At 36.8% G+C, this 17,937-nt stretch overlaps 1 protein-coding gene across 1 annotated transcript in view; it reads right to left on the bottom strand.

Moving 5' to 3' along the window:
• The window catches only part of GADL1 (glutamate decarboxylase-like 1), a 70,422-nt gene that overhangs the window by 46,696 nt on the left and 5,789 nt on the right, over positions 1–17,937 (bottom strand). The window contains 5 exon segments of the mRNA XM_010007499.1: positions 2,740–2,821; positions 3,079–3,143; positions 9,211–9,327; positions 12,290–12,344; positions 12,460–12,539. Coding sequence (XP_010005801.1) covers positions 2,740–2,821; positions 3,079–3,143; positions 9,211–9,327; positions 12,290–12,344; positions 12,460–12,539 — 399 coding nt within the window.

Below are 17,937 nucleotides of genomic sequence, written 5' to 3'. Positions count from 1 at the left end.
CTCACTTCTAATCAAGTCAAACACATATTTCTCTTTTCTGTCTCTACCTTCTTTGGAAATCGTTCCAATTTTTTTTCACTAAGGCTGGAAGATACTCTTTTATCAGCATTTCACTGCAGTTTATTTTTTTTTTTTTTTTAACAAAGCTGTATAGAAAAAATTTAAATACTTTTCATTGTAATAGTCTAGCTGCAACATCTTAAGCCTGTCAACAATGCTAGACTTCATGCTTTATTGATAAAATGTAGGAAAAAAGCCAAACCAAACAAAAACAGTCACTATGATTTTGCTGATGGGAAATTAGGTTTTTACCACTACATCAGAAACACAATTATTCCTTCTAAATATTACCTTTCAATATATAAAATAACATACAAAGTGTGTGGTTGTTAAACAACCTATACATTTAAAAAAAAAAAGAGAGAAAGAAAAACTGAAGAGGATTATTTGTCTGTTTATAATCACTTAACTCTAATCCTGAGGTAGTCCACAGATTTCAAAGCAAATGGGAAGACAGGCTAACAAAACTGACTTAATCAGACAGTCAAAGGGAGCTAGGGCTTGATTCATAAATGGGACTTAGCATCTACGTTTAATATTCTGTTGCTTTGATTTCTTGCAGAATTCTCCACTTCAGAAACTACCTGGGGTTTCTTGAACATCCACTAGCAGAGCAAAGTGTGCCAAACTCTTCCAGCTCCCACTGATGAATCTTAACCACAGTGTGAAGTAATTATGTTCACATATAAATGAGTTCTTCCTCTACAGCCACAGGTATTTACGCAATTTAGGAGCAGTTAAACAAGTGCCAAAGAGAGAAGCCTGTGCACATATTCTTCACTTCTCTTACAGGTGTTAAAATAACATTTTTAGTGGGAAATTGGATTCAGCTGCCTGTTCTGGTAAGGAAAGGATAAAAGCGAATCAAGGCCTTTATGCCAAAGTGTCTTAAATACAAATTTGGTCTTATTTTCTTGAGGATTTATATTCCAACACTTTCAAAAAGCTGATATGAAAGTACTCAAAGTTGTACATACTTCTGTTTGCCTATAATGACTGTACTGAGACACACACAAAGCATCCAAGTGCCAGTTTTCCAGGAATTAAACACACAATAAAGCACTCTTCCCTCCCCATGTAGAGAAATCATCTGCTTTCCAGAACGTGTCTCACTGTACAACAGTGATTATTTTTTTTTTGTGTTCTGATCCCTCAATGGCCCAGGATTCAGCTCTACAAGTATCTCCAGCACACTTAGCTGTGATTTAGAAGTGGAATAGGATTGCTCTACCAGACCTTTCACTCCATGGAAGGAGAACATAGAAAGGCTGCCAGAGCCCTGAAGCTGGAACAGTGTTTATAAAGTGACTTAAATGCCAGAGCAGCGAGAATATTTAACTCCTCTCTGTTTTTTTTCCTCTTTCTTTCTGAGAAATTTCCACCATGCAGCCCAAGTAGTTTAATCGTTACCTGGGGCTACATTTATGTACTGGGCCTAATTAGTTAAAAATCTAGCCCCAAATTCTTCCAAAGCCTGCAAGTAAAATACCACATTAATCTTAGTCAATAAATTGATTCTGCTTGGTTTTGTTCCTGGAATAATGGTGAAGTGATGGATGGGTAGTCATGGAGTTTAATTCTCTTTAATCCCACAGACTCTAGTCTATGGAAACGAGGAGATACCCTTCTCCTTTCTGACCTGCCATGTCTCACTTCTAACTTGGAGCACTCGGTTCCAAGAGAGTGCTGATTAACGTCTCTGCTTCTGTGGTCCTCATCAGTTCTTACTACCAGAAGCTAGTAAGCAATTACATGGACAGCTAACCGGCAGAAACTATCAGATGGTTTGAAAGAAATTTAGAAATGTTTTTTTAAAAACCCAAGGTCACAAAATAGTGATGCAAACTTCAGGGGCTCCATACATTCATGATGTTCAGTCATTCATAAATTATGAAGTATATGCTAAAATTCACCACTGATGGTCAACAATGGGCATAAATTTTAGCAGGGCTGAGTTTGAAATGGGGCTTGAAATACTTGACTTCTTACTGGTTTCTTCATTAAGATAGAAGAATTCCACAAAGCTATTAGCAAGGACTTTTACCACACTGCTGAATCATCTCATTTTTGAGCTGTTAGAGATCAGAGCTCTGCTGCTTGCTTGACTTTTTAATTTGTTACGGGTTTTGGAAAAGCTAAGTCACTCTGGTGATAAGGAAGAAATAGTAATGTGGAAAGTAGGCTCAGCACATTTACCTGTGTGTGCTCCCGCTTCTATCCCACTTCTTTCCTACTCTGGTGCAACAGTGTAAGGGGATGCAAAGAGGACTTCTGCCTACTTTAAACAGAGATGCAGTAGTGCAGCAGTCCCAATGGATGACAGCTATTCCGAGGACTTTGATGAGCTCGGTGTTTATGTGCTACAGACCCAGGTGACAAAATACTCAATTCTGAATGCAAATCATGTACAGAAGTTAACTAACAAGGGCACCAGCTTCAAAATTTGACCACTGGTGAGTACAGTGACTTGGATTGGTTTGACTCTTAATCTCTTTTTCACTCTTACTCACTATTTCTTAATTTTGTGGTGACATTCAAAAGAATATTATACATACATTACAATATATGTACACTGACTTGCAGTAGTTTTAAAATTATTTCCACTTCCATATTACAGCAATAACAGTCTACCACATTAAGAAAAAAGGAAAAACAAACAAAGAGGACAGGATGACTTACAGAGCTGTCTTTCACCAGAAGAGCACAGCACTGGATTCCTGCCAACAGCATTTTATGGGGATTCCAGGCGACAGAATCAGCCCTACAAAATTTATAAGCAAAGAAGGGAGGTGGAAATTGCACCAATCACCATGGGTAGTAGAGAATTAAAAATGGCCAAACACAATCCAGCAGACAAATCGTATTTCCCATTTTTTGTCCACACACACTCATCGGTTTAGAAATCTCTCCAATTAATAGCAATATGTATTTTGGAAAATGCAGCTCGCATGGAGGCTACCAGGCCACACACCTTCCATCTCAGTCCCCAGTGTGTGCCCATGAACTAAACTGACTTACCTGTGGATGCCATGAAGAAGTCTGCAATGTCTCCTTGAAATCAAAGCTGAACCACCCCAAGAAGCCTGTTGGAACATGGATAGAGTGAGGACAATATAATTTGTATAAATTCTGTTGATAATGCTTCAACTAATAATTTCTGAAGACATCTTAGCTCATTTAAAAATTATTTTACTACAGTCAGTGGGCTAAATGTTGCCATTAGTATCATCTACTGAAATAAAGATGGCAGTCTGGGACTATGCCTAAGTAAGAGGTGCTGAAGGTTTATGCCACTATGTGAACTGCAAACTACACTGCACTTTCTGTGTAAGCAAGAGCTAAAACTGAAGTGTCCTTGGCATAGCCAGACCCATTCCTGACATTGAATCAGAGCTGCCTCCTTTCTCCCGGCCTAAACCTAAGCAGTGAGAACAGAAAGGTACATTTTTTGTATCTTCTTCTTCCTGCTAGCCACTTCCTTTCTGAGACATACACAAGGGAAACAGTAGAGAACCATAATCTCTGCCAATTGTAAAGTTCAGGCTCAGATTTTCTACAGAGTTTGAATATGAAAAGCAAAGTCAGTGAGTGGGCAATAGCAACATTTCTGTTAGCAGCAATCCAACAGACATTAAAATGGGGTAAAACTCACTACATCACCCTCAGGTCATCTAAGAACTGAGAATAGTCTAAGAATCATTTAAGCCTTCTCTGTAGGGAGGAGCTCTCCACTGAGACTTCATATTGAGTTTCATCTTATCTATTCTAGATACCTGTCTTTGAGAAACGTCTTTTGCAGCTGTTTCTCTCTGTGGACTATAGAAGGAACCCAGTTATCAGGTTTTTATTAGAGAAGTTTAGTTTCTGGGCAGTTGGAGTCAGGGAAGGTGATTCTCATCCATGAGTTTTGCAAGGACAAGATTTCACCCACCAGATGCTGCGAATCTTCAATCCTTCAATAAGAATATTTGTCCACAGGAGCGCAGCGAGGAGAACACACAACAAATAATATCCATGTCATACAGTGCATTTGAGACATTACTATTAAATATGGAAAAGAAAAAAAGAAAAAAAAAAGGGGGGGAAGAAAAAAAAAAAAAAAAAAGGAGGGCACAATCCACTTAGACATATTCCTGTGAAATAAGCAAGGTTCCTCAGAGACACAGGATGCACCAGCCCACCAAACACACCTGGACTCAGTTTATTAAAAAAAAAAAAAAAAAAAAAGTAATAAATTTTGGGCTAATGAAGAATAAATTACTGATGAAAAGATTCTTGATCTGAGCATGAAGAACATATGCTTGTTTGGCTTTTGTTCTTTTTTTCCTTAAAAGAAACAGATGTGATAGCTGATCTATGAATTTAGCAATGGTATTTTTTCTGAGCCATACATTAGGAATAGGATCTGCTGTCTCTGGGAGACAGGAGCAGTAAAGGCTCACAGGGGAAATGAAAGGTTAATAACTTCTCTTAACACATGTCGTTCTCATTAATGCTGTACATTAATGTACCACATCATATTTTATGTTGTCATGCTAACATCTTCCTTGCTGAGGAGAAGGCTGCTGCTCAATCTACAGGCAGGACTTAAGGTAGGAAATTATTTGCCTCAAACCTCACATTAAGCCTGTGGCAGAGCCATGACCTGAAACTGGGTTACTGCAGCTAGCTGAAGTTAGCTATGTTAAAGGAAGACAGTCACACCAACCTTCCTATTCATACACAGATTTTACTCTTCTCATTCAGTGATTCAATACAGTTAAACCAGTCAAGTTATTCCCTTAATTTCATAATTCATAACCAACCCATTGAAGTGTAATACATCTCAGAAAAAATTGCATACAAGGGTGTCTGTATGTGAAAAAGTTGGTATTTTTTACACTGTCTCTGAAAAACAGGACTTGAAAGACCCTCATCAAGAGATCACCTCAATAGTGTACCACCCCCAAAGACAGGATCAGCCATACTAATCTCATTTCTGTCAAACACTTGATTATTAATCAATAACACACTCAGGTTGTGAGTAGCATCAAAGTGAAAAATGTGGTGCAGAGAAACATCAGAAATTGCTGCCTCCACAGCACTATTGGCATTACTTTCTGCCTTGGTTTTAAAAACTACTGCTGGAGATCTGGAAGAGAGGGGTGATAGTGCTAGAGGTCCAGGCATCTCCACCAGCTTTCAATTTCTCCTTGAACCACAGTACTACAAAATGAATTCACACTTCATGCTTCTTCGCTTGATTCAAAGACTGAGTGCTTTGGAATCCAGGGCTGACAAAAACAAAAAGCTAATGATAAGGTACCTAAGAAGACTGAGAAACACTGGCTTTGCCTAAAGACCTCTAGTGACAAATGCTGCACAACTTAACCACTTAATTTGTGTTTAACAGTAAGAACTTTACTGATTTAAAGAGTCAGTCCTAAACAGTGTTACCACTTGTCATACCTGGGGTGGTCAAGGGACAGATTATTAATTTTCTTTTTACAGATGCTTTAAAAGCTGCTGCAGACTATGACATGTTGTCTCTCTGTGTTTTCTAGTTAAAATAAATCAGCACTTTCAATTTTTCCTCTTTGGTCATAATTTCTAGATATGGTTCTGTTTATCCTCACTGTTTTACTATTTCCTAATCTTTCTCCTGTAGGTCCTTAACCTTGAAATGTAACATTTTATTTGCACACAATCTAGATAAAACAAATGGAGCACCAAGCAGAAAGAGATAATTGTTTTATGTGTCTTCTTCATGCAGTTCTGACAGACATTTGACCTTATTTGAAAATGTTTACAAATTCTGATTTGTGACATACTGCAAACTCCAGATCTTCTTCTGAAGATGTGCTGTTGAGTCAACAATCCTTCACCTCTATTTGTGTATTTATTAGAGCTTCAACGTAGAGTTCTCCCTTTATTGAACTGTAGCCTAGTTTTTTCCACTTTTTCCTTCAAACTGTTGAGAGCTCTTTGATTTCTAACTCTGTCCTCCCACTGCCTCTTGCAGCAGTTTTATGTCATTTTCAAATTCAGCATATTCTTTTTCATCCAATTTGTTAATGAAAATACCAGATAACTTCCAACCTAGGACGGACCTTTGTGGAATCCTACTTAAAATTTCCTCCCCTTTCAGCAGTCAACCACTGGTAACTGCTTTCTGAGCATGATTTTCCAGCCAGGTTTTCACTCACTACTACAGCTGCAGCTTGGCAATGTTTCTCTGGCTCTCAGAAGAGAGACACTAAATTTAACTTCTTTTCCTCCATCCATGAGACTAGAGAAGGAACATAGATTGTTTAAACTAGATTGACACTTTTTGTTTATGACAAATTCAGCTGAGAGCAATGCAGGGTAGCTCAAACATGGAGATAATTACTGTAACTGTTTCCCATGTGATGTAATTGGTTACTAGGTATGAGAAAATGACTGTTTCATATGCAACAAACTGCTTTCAGCTGAACAATGGGAATCACAATGTTCACAGTGTGATTAAACTACCAAATTAAGCACAGGTTAATAGGTCTAACACAGTTTTCTGTACTGGTCTAGACATGGGAAAAAAAAGTCAAAGCAAGGACCAGCAGGAGAGAAATACTCATACTTAGTGTTTAAAGCTGCATGTTCATAACACATGACATGCCTAAGTGCTAGAGATCAAGTGCATATTGATGATGCGAAACAAGTCATTAAGAAAGGCATCATAGATGCATGATAGAATACAAGAAGCTACTGGAATGCATGTACAAATCCTGTTATGTACATAAAATAAGCCTGGTTATAGTCTCTACATACAGGCTTTTGAATGGCTCGACTGCTGAGACAGTTTGGGCTTTTTGGTATTACCATTTTAAAACAACCTTTTCCTTAACCCCTTTTCCTCTTTAGGTTTGTCTCCATGTGAAAGCTTATCTACTGTTTCTGACTTTGTTGAAATTTATCTTCCTGAAACCCATTGATTTTATGTTGACATTCTCCCTTTTGCCCTTCCTGAGAATCATGAGCTTTATCACTTCATATTTAATGAGAAGAGACTCCCTAAGGCAAACATATCAATTTGCGGGATCAGAAAATATTCTGAAACGAGATACATCAGTATAAATCTGGAAATAATACCACTGACATTCACATAAGGTATTCTTATAAACAGCTCTTGAGACCATCTGCAGTAGATAATCCTGATTATCATCAATGGTACACAAAGTCCTAAATTAGACAAAACTTTCCTAGTTTTTAAGTATTTGGTTTAATTGTACTATATCTTTCTTCCTCCAAAGGTACAGCAGGCCCAAAAAGCAGTATTCACTTGCTATGAACCAGACTGCATAACATGTAAATCATTCAACAGGAAGCCAGGCCTTTCAGAGGAGTGTAGATCCTCAGAGCTTTCAAGTATAATATTCTTGCTTATAAGACTAGAAGAAGGTACTTCTTCACTGTTCTTTATACACTATCTCTGAATGTCAGATGCCTGTACTTGTTCACATATTATTCTAGTAAAGCTGTTTCTAATGGTGCTCTAAGTGACAAAAGGTCACATTATTAATTACAATCTGCTCCATTTACCATAGTACATTTGTATATATGCCTGGTGTCACTTACATGAAAAGGGTTCAGTCTCTTCTCCATACCCTGTTCCAATATAAATACAGCTAGAAACTTTAAATAAAACAACAAAAATAAAGAAACAACCATGCACTCAACTCTTTCTAAAGCATGAAAGATGGAAAAAAACACTGACAGAACTCCAAAGAGCCACTGAGAGGTTCATAACATGAATCATATCTTAACAGAACAATTGCTCTTCTAGACCATAAACCAGATTTATTACTCTACATTCATCCTTCTACCAGGAGTCAATTAATATGTGACAGCTACAGTCACTGTTCCAACAGAAAATTAACTCTAAGACATTCACTGACATTTTTACCAAGCTTAAGATGAGGCAAAGTCAGAAGAAGAAAGTTAATTCTTTACAAAACACTATAATACAGCCCAAGTTCATCCCACCTAACTCTAGCTATTCACTTACCAGGAGTAGGTTAGAAGACTACTCATTGTCCTCCTGCAGCCACTGGAGATAGTTCCAGCCATGCCCTAATGCCCTAACTCACCTAAAATCCAACACAGACTCTGAAAACAAATCTTTCCACCAACTATATGCAAGACTCTAATGCCCAATGTGAATGCTGCACTTCTGCTAAAAACCATCTAGATCATTCTCACCAGCACACAGTCACAAGGAAGCTTCATTTTAAATACATTTAAAATGCTAGGGCTAAGTTCTTCTGACTCACAGATGCAACAACTTTATCAATGTCTGCTAGACATTTATTTGAACACACATCTCAGTCTACATGATTTTTCCTTAAATATTCAACATAAAACAAACACTTGTAAAATTTAAAGTGGGTCTAAAAATCTCCATATATGTTGCTACCGATTCTCATTGCTCCATGGATTTTAGTCTAGGCGTCCTGGAGTTGTGGCATTGCAATTATAATGAGAATACAATTTTAGACAAGATGAAGAGACCTAGTTTTAGAAAAACACATTTACAGCTAACTCTTTCAGATAAAAAAAAAGACTCTATGATTATCTAAAAAAGGTTCATTCATGGATTTTAACATCCAAGCCTAAAATTATAATGAAATGAGACAAGAATAATTTCTGAACCATTTACAAAATTGTAAGGAGATCTACAAGAGACTCAAACCTGTAAATATGAAAAGATACATTTATGACTGGTTGAGTCAGAAAGGTACCTTTATTTTAACCTATGTGAACCATACACCACAATTCTAATGTGTCCAATCTCCAACAGCACATGGAAAGAATCTGAAGTTATATTTTTATATAATAACACTTGAAGATTTTTTTAGGAGGTATCAAGAAGGAAGAAGAAACTGATTTTAAAATAATTTTGAAATATAAGCTGACAACAACAAAATAGCTTTGGCTGTTTGTCACAACCACATTATTTGCTGTTTTTCAACACATGGAACAGAAACAAATCAGAATGTATTGCTGTTCTCTATGCAAAAAAAAAAGTTATTAAAGCCCAACTAAACCCCAACTACACAGAAATACCAACAGTCAAAGAAAAAAGCAATTATAAAAAAGCAATACTAAACAAAAATACACAGTATACAAACTCACATCAATGTGAAGCCAGAGGGCATGCTTTTCACAGACATCAGCAATTTTATCCAGAGGATCAAATGCTCCCAGCACTGTTGTGCCTGCTGTAGCACAGACAAGAAATGGTGTTGACCCCTACAATAAGATTCAAAACAAAACAAAGTAATTTGCACTGCTGATTTTTTCCAGTATATCTGCAATGCTAAAGCATAAAAAGGTCTAGGAATATGCGACAAAGATGCAATAGTCTACATTTTAGTCTCTCTGCAGAAGGTACTGCTTTTAAAAATACCAACTCTTCAATAAATAAATAAATAAATAAACATAAATTTCCAGTTAGCACCATCCCAGGGCAGACTTCAGCAGCCTCAGACTGTTTTGACAGATGCTAGTTTTGTCAAGATGAAAACATACCAGATTTTTGACATCTCATTTTACACGCAGATTTTCATTTCTCAGTCTTCCACATTTTACTACCACATTTGCTGCTGTTCTGCTGAATAAAATCAAGCTACTAGCTCAGCCAGCAGCCTACCCATGCAAGGAAAGGGCTCATCCCTTTAGGGTTTCCACTTGCATTGCCCCTATTCTCTGCCTGGTGAAGAGGAACCTTTAGTTAGGGAACATAATTTGCCTTCGGCAGCCCTGGCACGGCTCATACAATTAGTGGGACACCCATTGCTGTCTGACCCCAATGCCTGGTCTGCAGCAAAGCACTGTTACCTTTCTCCTGCCCCTGGAAGGAGAAAGAAAGGAAGGACTGTAGGTGGTAACTGAACGCAAGTAGAGACCACTGGAAACCTCAGCCAGTTTTAAGGGTAGATAGGTGGATAAGGTGGGACAACTGTTGTCTGGTTGCAGCCTCAGACAGCCACCACAGGCCCTCCACTTTGGTTGCAGTGGCTTTCCTTGTTGCTTTTCCATTCAACTAATAATGTGAGAGGCAACTACACTACCAGACCAGGTCACGTATCCTGACAGATACATGTGCCTGTGCCTACTTAGGAGTAGAAACCAAAACAATGAAAAGAATTAGTGGAATCTGTAATTACTCCACAAAATTGAGCCCTCACAATGACTGTGCAGTCTCATTTGCTGGTAAATACATGCTGAAGGAACTCCTTTGCATGTTTCAGCATCTAGCTCAAAGCATGACAATGCAGTTACTGAAGTGGCACTGAAGTTGTTATTAAATTATACTATCTGGGATCCCTGGAGTTCATTTGCAGCAAATCAAATCTCTTGGATGATGTAAGTCTCCCTGCTGATGTAACTCAATGTAGCTTCACTGAAATCAGACATCATCTGGAAAACCAAATTCTACACATGAGTCTTGTAAATTTTTTATTCTTTTTTTTAAGTGCTGCCCCTTTTGAACATCTACTACAGAGACAGACAGTTGGATACATACTTCTAGAATAGTGTAGAGGACTGTTAAAATGGTGCATTATTATTATTTCTTTGTATTTTAAAATTTCTTTACAAATTGCTCAGTCAAAACAATATTTTAATTCATTTACATTAATCCCATACATTCACAATTAACTTTTTGGTCATTCATTCCTAGTAAACTCGCGATAGTCAATCAAACTTACAAAACAACCTGAAACTCAAGTACAGTACACACTTGCAAGTGAGGCAAACTACTGTACTTAACAGTTTCTGTTAGTATTCTCATCAATTTTCTCCCACAGCTACATCAAAGTCAAATCTCCCCCAACAGCCTGCTGGTAACATGACTGAATATGGGGACCAGTCTAAGATCTCTACAGAGTCCAAAGATTATTACCACTATTTTTTTTCCCCATAAATAAGGGAATTTTATTTTTATTTAGCTATATTGTCAAGAAGAATAAATCTTTCTGACTAAATCCCCTAGAAAGAAGCCTAGGACTCCAGCTACTCATAGTCAGTGATCATTTTGTACTCCTACCACTAGTAAATACATTGTCGATTGTCTAGAGTCATTGGAATATTTACTGTAATTTACTGAAGTGCCCTTCTGTAACAGTTGTAAAATAATACTTTATCAATGACAGACACACTTACTGAAGCTCTGGTGAAATGAAAAACTGCCAATATACCTGTAATTTCCATCAAAATGCAAGTGAAATAGTGTTTCTCCTGTAAGCAGAGCATTTAAACATAGAGCATTTGTTTTTGAATTAGAGCATCATGCTGAGGGTAACTTCAAAAATCGTAAATGTCAGATGTGTTTTTTTTAAGATAACCACTACATTTATCATTACATAAATAGGATTCCATGGCAGGCATTGTTGGCACCATGGATATTGAACTAATTGCTTGGTATTCATAGATCATGGACTAAGGGCTGAGCTCTGTGTACTACTGCTCTATGCACAAACTGAAGTGAGAAATAAGGTGAGCTAATCAAGCCAAAAGAAGATGCTCTTTGCATCTGTGGATTCACATTCACTCCAAGCTCTCTAAAATAAATTATGGTGACTACAGTAAGTGGTGTCTTACAGATTGTGTGAATGTGTGATAATGTTGCCTATACACACAGAGTACATTTCCAAATGCTGGCATTTGACTTTCTTAATTGGCAAAGTTCCTGGGGGAAAAAGAGGCACAAGATGGAATCTCTGCACTCTTGCTGCAATACTAGAAAGGACCAAATTCAACATTTGTACGATACTTTAAGAGACTAAGCCACATGTTAAGCTCTTGCTCACTGCAGAGGATAGAGAAATATCAGCCGTAATTAACTGAAAAACCAACAGTTTTCATTTACTGTTTAGGAAAAACAAATACTGCATCCATTTAGAAAAAGGATCAAGGGCAAAAGAAATCCTCAAAGAAATGTGCTAAATACTTCAGAGCAGCATTGTACTCAAGACTTCCATTAGCAGTAAACACCCTGTGGAATTTTTCTTCCTCATTAGAGCATAGCACCCAGAAGCCTTGGCTTGGCCTACAGGTTTGTGGCAAACAGATTGTACCTGTATGAAATACATTGGTACATTAACTGCCCCATTTGTAAGATTTCACTCACTCTTGGTTTTCCTTTTCACTCAGACAAGCACACGGTCTGCATACATTTCTCTCTCCCTCATGCTCTCTCTCCCCCTCTCACCTCTTTCCTGGCACGTTGGACTTGTTTCTCCAGTTCCTCAGGTATCATCTTACCTCTAAGGGACACAGATTTAAAACTTTTTCAGTCACATTCAAATATTTCAGTTATGTGCAGCACTACTGCATTTTAGAAAGTCTCAGAAACCTCAGGCATAGGTTTTACTTGCTTACCTTTCATCTGTTTTGATGAAGCAAACATTTTCTGTACCAATACCCAGGAAGGAAGCTGCCTTCTTCATGGAGTAATGACACTGAAAATTAAAGAGGCATGGAAAAAAAAAAAAAAAAAAGAATATACAATTAAGATGAAAGAAACACATTCTTTAACATAGGGAACAGTAACACTGATATTAATTTAACAGCAGCTAACAGTCATGACAACAGCATATCCTAACTCTAAAACCGAACTGACAAAGCTACACAACACCAAGACCATTTTTTTTAACAATTAATGACACACGCTGAAGACTGGGAAAAACAAGACCAAAAAAAAGTGCACCATGTTTAAAACATGGGCTTAAAAAATAAAAAGCTCTCTTCCATACATTTTTTTAAAAGCTGATTATGCATTAAGATGAAAAATAGAATTTTTGAAGTATCATCAGGGAAGAATTATTGTTTCAAAGTATTTTAATAGGACCGAGTCAAAAGCATCAATGATTGAAAGGGTTAGGAAATGTATGTGAAGAAAGGCACAGAGGCTATTAAACTCAGCTGCCTAAAAGCAACAGATAAGTCTGAAAGTCCAAAAACACCACTCCTTGGAAACAGGACCCTTAATTAGGATATATCTTATATCTAAAGACTCTACCACTTTATCTTTGCAATATTTCTATATGCTTTCATCAAACATCATCTGTTTGCCACTGCCAGAGACAGGATGCTATGCTAAACTGCTCCTCAGCCTGATCCAGCAACACTGTTCACAGGATCAAGGGGCTAAAGTCCCAGGATTTACCGAAGTCTTTAGATGTGGTGCTATTGGGACACCCACAGCCTTCAAAGCCCCACCTCTGCAAAAGGACCTGAAAATCTTTGTGTTTAAGCACCAAGGTCGTTCACATGAATGTGGATCCTAGAAGTCATTTTGAAAGTGAGTAGATTTTAGACAAGACTTAAGTACATCTTCAGAAATCTTTAAATAAATATGGATTTTTGCAAAATGTTTCATTCTGGACCAGTCTGCCTTGTCCAGAAAATGAAGTTACTATTTTAGCAAAGCATCTTAGCTAGATCTCATATCACAGAAGCACCTTTGAATGATTACAGATACACACAGCCTATTCCTCACTGTGCAACAAAGAAATGGTATTAATGTTTGAAGCCTGTGAAGGGAGCATAAAAGAAGATGCCCCTTCACCTGCTCAAAGGGTCTTAGAAATAGGTCTTTTTTCTATCAGAATGTGGTACAATGGCTCAGGTAAGGAGAATACTGAACCCCACAGTTCTCTTTCTACATTTTACAAGGTGTTTTTTTTCTGTTAAACAAATATTGAAGGTCTTATTTCTTACCTTATTTCCAACATCCATCTCTGTAAGTTAGGAACTGCCTTACTGTGGGTACTGTTACCCTAGCACAACATTTTGTCTTATTCCATAACAAAAATACACTGATGTCTGCTTAATCCATCTTCAAGATTAGTCCAGGTATTCAAGATACAGTAGCCTTCCTAATCTGAAGACACTTTCAGATGTCAAAACTGCTCTGAATAACCTACAGCATGCCAAATGCCTACCCACTCAATGCAATGGAGTCAGTTTTGAGAGCATGCAGTATCTCACAGGGCTGCAGACATCTCCAAATCAAGATCATCCAAGCCTTAGATTACCACTGCTCTTCTTAAATTTATTTTTTTTAAAAAAAAGCAGGTCTTTTTTCACATTATTACTGAAGAGTTAAAATAACATGTATTCCAGCAACTGTGAAGATGTCTAGAATTGTTACTTCTCATACAGGAGGTGAAGCCAGGTGGTTAATTAATTCCATTTTCTTCCAAAGAGTTCACACAAATGCAGTTACTGTGGAACATAATTATGAAAAATGTACAACATTTTAGTATGTGGGTATGAATATAATAAAGGTATTAAAGCCTGTCACGCTTATTTTGATTAGATGGATCATCTCAAAGGGCTCTTTTTCTTCTTGACAAGAAGGTTTCCCCCACCATAACCCACTTTATAAATAAAGGCATATAAAGACACAACCTGATGCTATTGCGTAGTTTTAAGAAAGCTTAATTTTGTGACTTGACACATCCACAAAGCCTTTAGGGCTCATTTATTTAGACTGTTATAAGAGTAATAACATACATATGTTCATAATTAGTCTTACATTACATCAAATTGCATAAATAATTATAATAATGATTATAGCGTGGCTGTCTGTTGTTCAGTAGAAGTTTGGAGAAGGTCTCAACTGATTAAACACTTAAAATGCAAATGGACTCCATCACTGATTTCTATCCACTAGGTTCAAATCAAAGATATGAATCATCAGGAATTACCAGACTGCTTCAAACAGATAAAGCAATAGACCCACAAATTCAGTATACTAGTAAACAAGTAATCAGTAAATCATGTATTTTCTCCTAAAATGGTATGGGAGACTGGGAGAAAGATAAAAGAGGCTTGAGCACCTGAGATATTTTATCAAGAAGCAGAGGAAAAAAGAACAAATGGAATATCAAAATAAAACAGGCTGCAAGACATTATTTCTCGCTTCCACAAGTATTTGTCTGTCTCTTGGAAAATTTTGTGAGGGGACAAGACTTATACTACCACTTAGACTTGGAATATCCTTTATTTGATGGGAAAAAAAAAAAAAAAAAAAAAAAAAAGGTAGTCTCTCAGTTATATTGATTAAAAACACATAATAATTTCTCGTTTTACTCCCACTGTCATTACTAGAAGCCATTATGCTGAATTACACTGAATCATACACAAGAAAACATACACCAGAGAATATTTAGCAGCTCCAGTCATGACTGTGTCAACTAATTCAGTTGTTCATAGTTCCCTTTCCAAAAAAAAAAAAGAAAAAAATATCCAGATAAAAGGTATTATTTTTACCTACATAATGGATGCAATTTTAAATAATAATTTTAAATACTGTGAGTTCAGATTACACTTGCCATGTTTTGTGCATTTTTGCTTGTTTAGACAAATTATTAAATCTATAGCAATTTGCAGTAAGAAGTTAATGCCTTTGAGCACAAGATCAAATTGAAACAGTGCATTTAAGATGTGCTGCTGTACTATTTTAAACTATAGCTCGATGATAGTTTTTGTTTTCTAATAACATATGGAAAGACGAGGTATTTCCCCCTGTGCTCATTGAAACAGAAGATAAATCTGTATTTTCTTGATTTTGAAAAGTTTCCTAGAAACATGATTGCATAAAGCAATTACATTATTATAAGATTGTTTTATTACTCATTTTTGTCTGTTGTAATTTCAACAGGGGAAAACATGGTGAATTAATGTTGTGTTCTCTCATTTTATTACATTCATGATCAAGTTGCACTGGGGAGGAATTTTGTTTCATTGCATCTAAAAAACTGCTCATATCAGCATGCACATTTCAGCTCTGCACATCCTCTTCTACCCTCAGTTTCAGCACATTTCTACCTTTCAGATGAATCCAAGACATACCTGGGTCAGAATAAAGTTCAGATGGGACTCAAATAGCAAAAAGTGATAAAAAGATGGGCTGACATCTGTACCTACAACCATATTCAGCACCTACAGAGCCACAAATCCTGCCCCAAGAAAGTGGGATACAACAATTTCTCTATTGCTGTCTTGGGAGGAACCACAGTAATGGTCCAGCAAAAGAACTATGGAGTAGCAGCCCAAACTGTGTTTATTGTGTATCACCATAACTTTAAGTTGCTAATAATTCCACTTGCAGGAACAAAGAGCCTTTTTTCTTCCCGAAGTTCGAACAGAACCTGTGAGGGCATTGGGTGGGCCATGCATGAAACATGCACCTTCATGTTACCCAAGAACATACAAAAAATACATAGCCCCAGATCACATAAAATGAATTCACTGACAGGTCCATGCATTCCCCTGCTCCACACCAAGGCAACTCTTTCAGGATCCCAAGTGCCAGACTGCAATCTGGGGACTCAGCAACACAACGCAAAAATAATTTCATATGAACACAGTATTGAAGACCTAAAATGACACCAGTGACTTCAGCAACCACGCATTTTGACTCCTAATCAATACTCTCAGCTCATTATAGCCTCATTGCTTGTCCATGCCAATACCATTTGCCTGACTTACTTCAAAGAAAAAAAAACAGGTTCACTTCCCCAAGATAAATTTTTATAATCATTTGCCTGACTAGTGAAAAACAGGTCTATGTCCTCGAGGACATAAAAACAAACGATTAAAAAAAATAAAGAGTGTGTGACATGAGCACTTAAATACTTATCTCCAGTGTGAGCCATTTATTAAACATATTCTCAATAACACGACACCTCTTAACTAAACAAACTTCGAAAAGGTAATGAAACTTGGATCAAAAGTAAGGATACACGTATATGCACACCCTAACATCTAGCTACTAAAAATGCATGTTTCAAAGCAAGTGATTTCCAAGTACAGAAGAGACCATTGTGAATCAAGCATAGTATTAGAGATCAAGAGCACTGCCTTACAAATAATTTAGTAATTTAGATTTTCTGGTTTTATGGTTTTGGCCCTTCTGGTGAAGCAAATATGCAAAATATATATATATATTAAGTCAAATAAAATTTGTTTTGTTATTAAACTTAATATTTGTTTATTCTGGAGTAAGAAAGTATACATTTTACTGAAATACTGCAATAAAATATTGCAAGTTAATAATAAAATTTCTATGCCCTTCATCTCAAAAGAATGAAAGAAACACATTTCAATCTCATTTGTTCCTCCCTAGCTGTTTTTGAGATGTAGCATAATGGATTGAGTATGAACTGGCATGTCATTTCATATGCCCACTTCTCAAAAAGAGAGAAAAAAATATATATAGGTTTTGCCTAGAAAAAAAATAAATCCCTTTATTTAAGACATTTGGGTTCCATTCCAAAATATATGTGCTGTCTTGGACAACTTGTGAGATGCCCTCATCCCTCAGGCCTCTTCAAAATTACCCTCTCGTCTATTTACACTGCAAAGTGTTTGAATCATAAACTTAAGAGCTAAAATTATTCTAATAACTATATACTCCTCAGTATAACAAAGTTCTCATCTCCAGTGGGACATTATATAGTGGAGTCAGAATTAATAACAACTCTGTACTAATCAAACTATAAAAACCATAAAACTGAAGGGACAAGTGAGAGAAAAAAAACACTAAAAAAATTAGCTTCAGAAAAAATGTATGAATATAACTCAGTTTTCCACAGGCTGATGAGACAGATAGTATTCGAAAACTTAAACACTAGTCATGTACTTTCAATAACTTAAAGAAGAACTGTCTAAAGATCCAGCAGGTTTTTCCAAAATGCTTTAGGTTGGGGTTTGGTCTCTACCATAGCTAGTCTGTGTTCAGACATAGGGCAGAGGAGAGCTGCAGAGGTCAACAAGTGCTTAGCTTAGTACAAATTAAACCTGCAGGAAAAAAAACCCATTACATCGAAAATGTACCTGTGATTCCTG

The sequence above is a fragment of the Chaetura pelagica genome, unplaced genomic scaffold (genome assembly GCF_000747805.2).
Source record: "Chaetura pelagica isolate M959 unplaced genomic scaffold, ChaPel_1.0 scaffold10, whole genome shotgun sequence".
Lineage (NCBI taxonomy): Eukaryota > Metazoa > Chordata > Aves > Apodiformes > Apodidae > Chaetura > Chaetura pelagica.
Note: the sequence above shows the minus strand (reverse complement) of the source record. Positions and strands in the feature narration are given on the sequence as shown.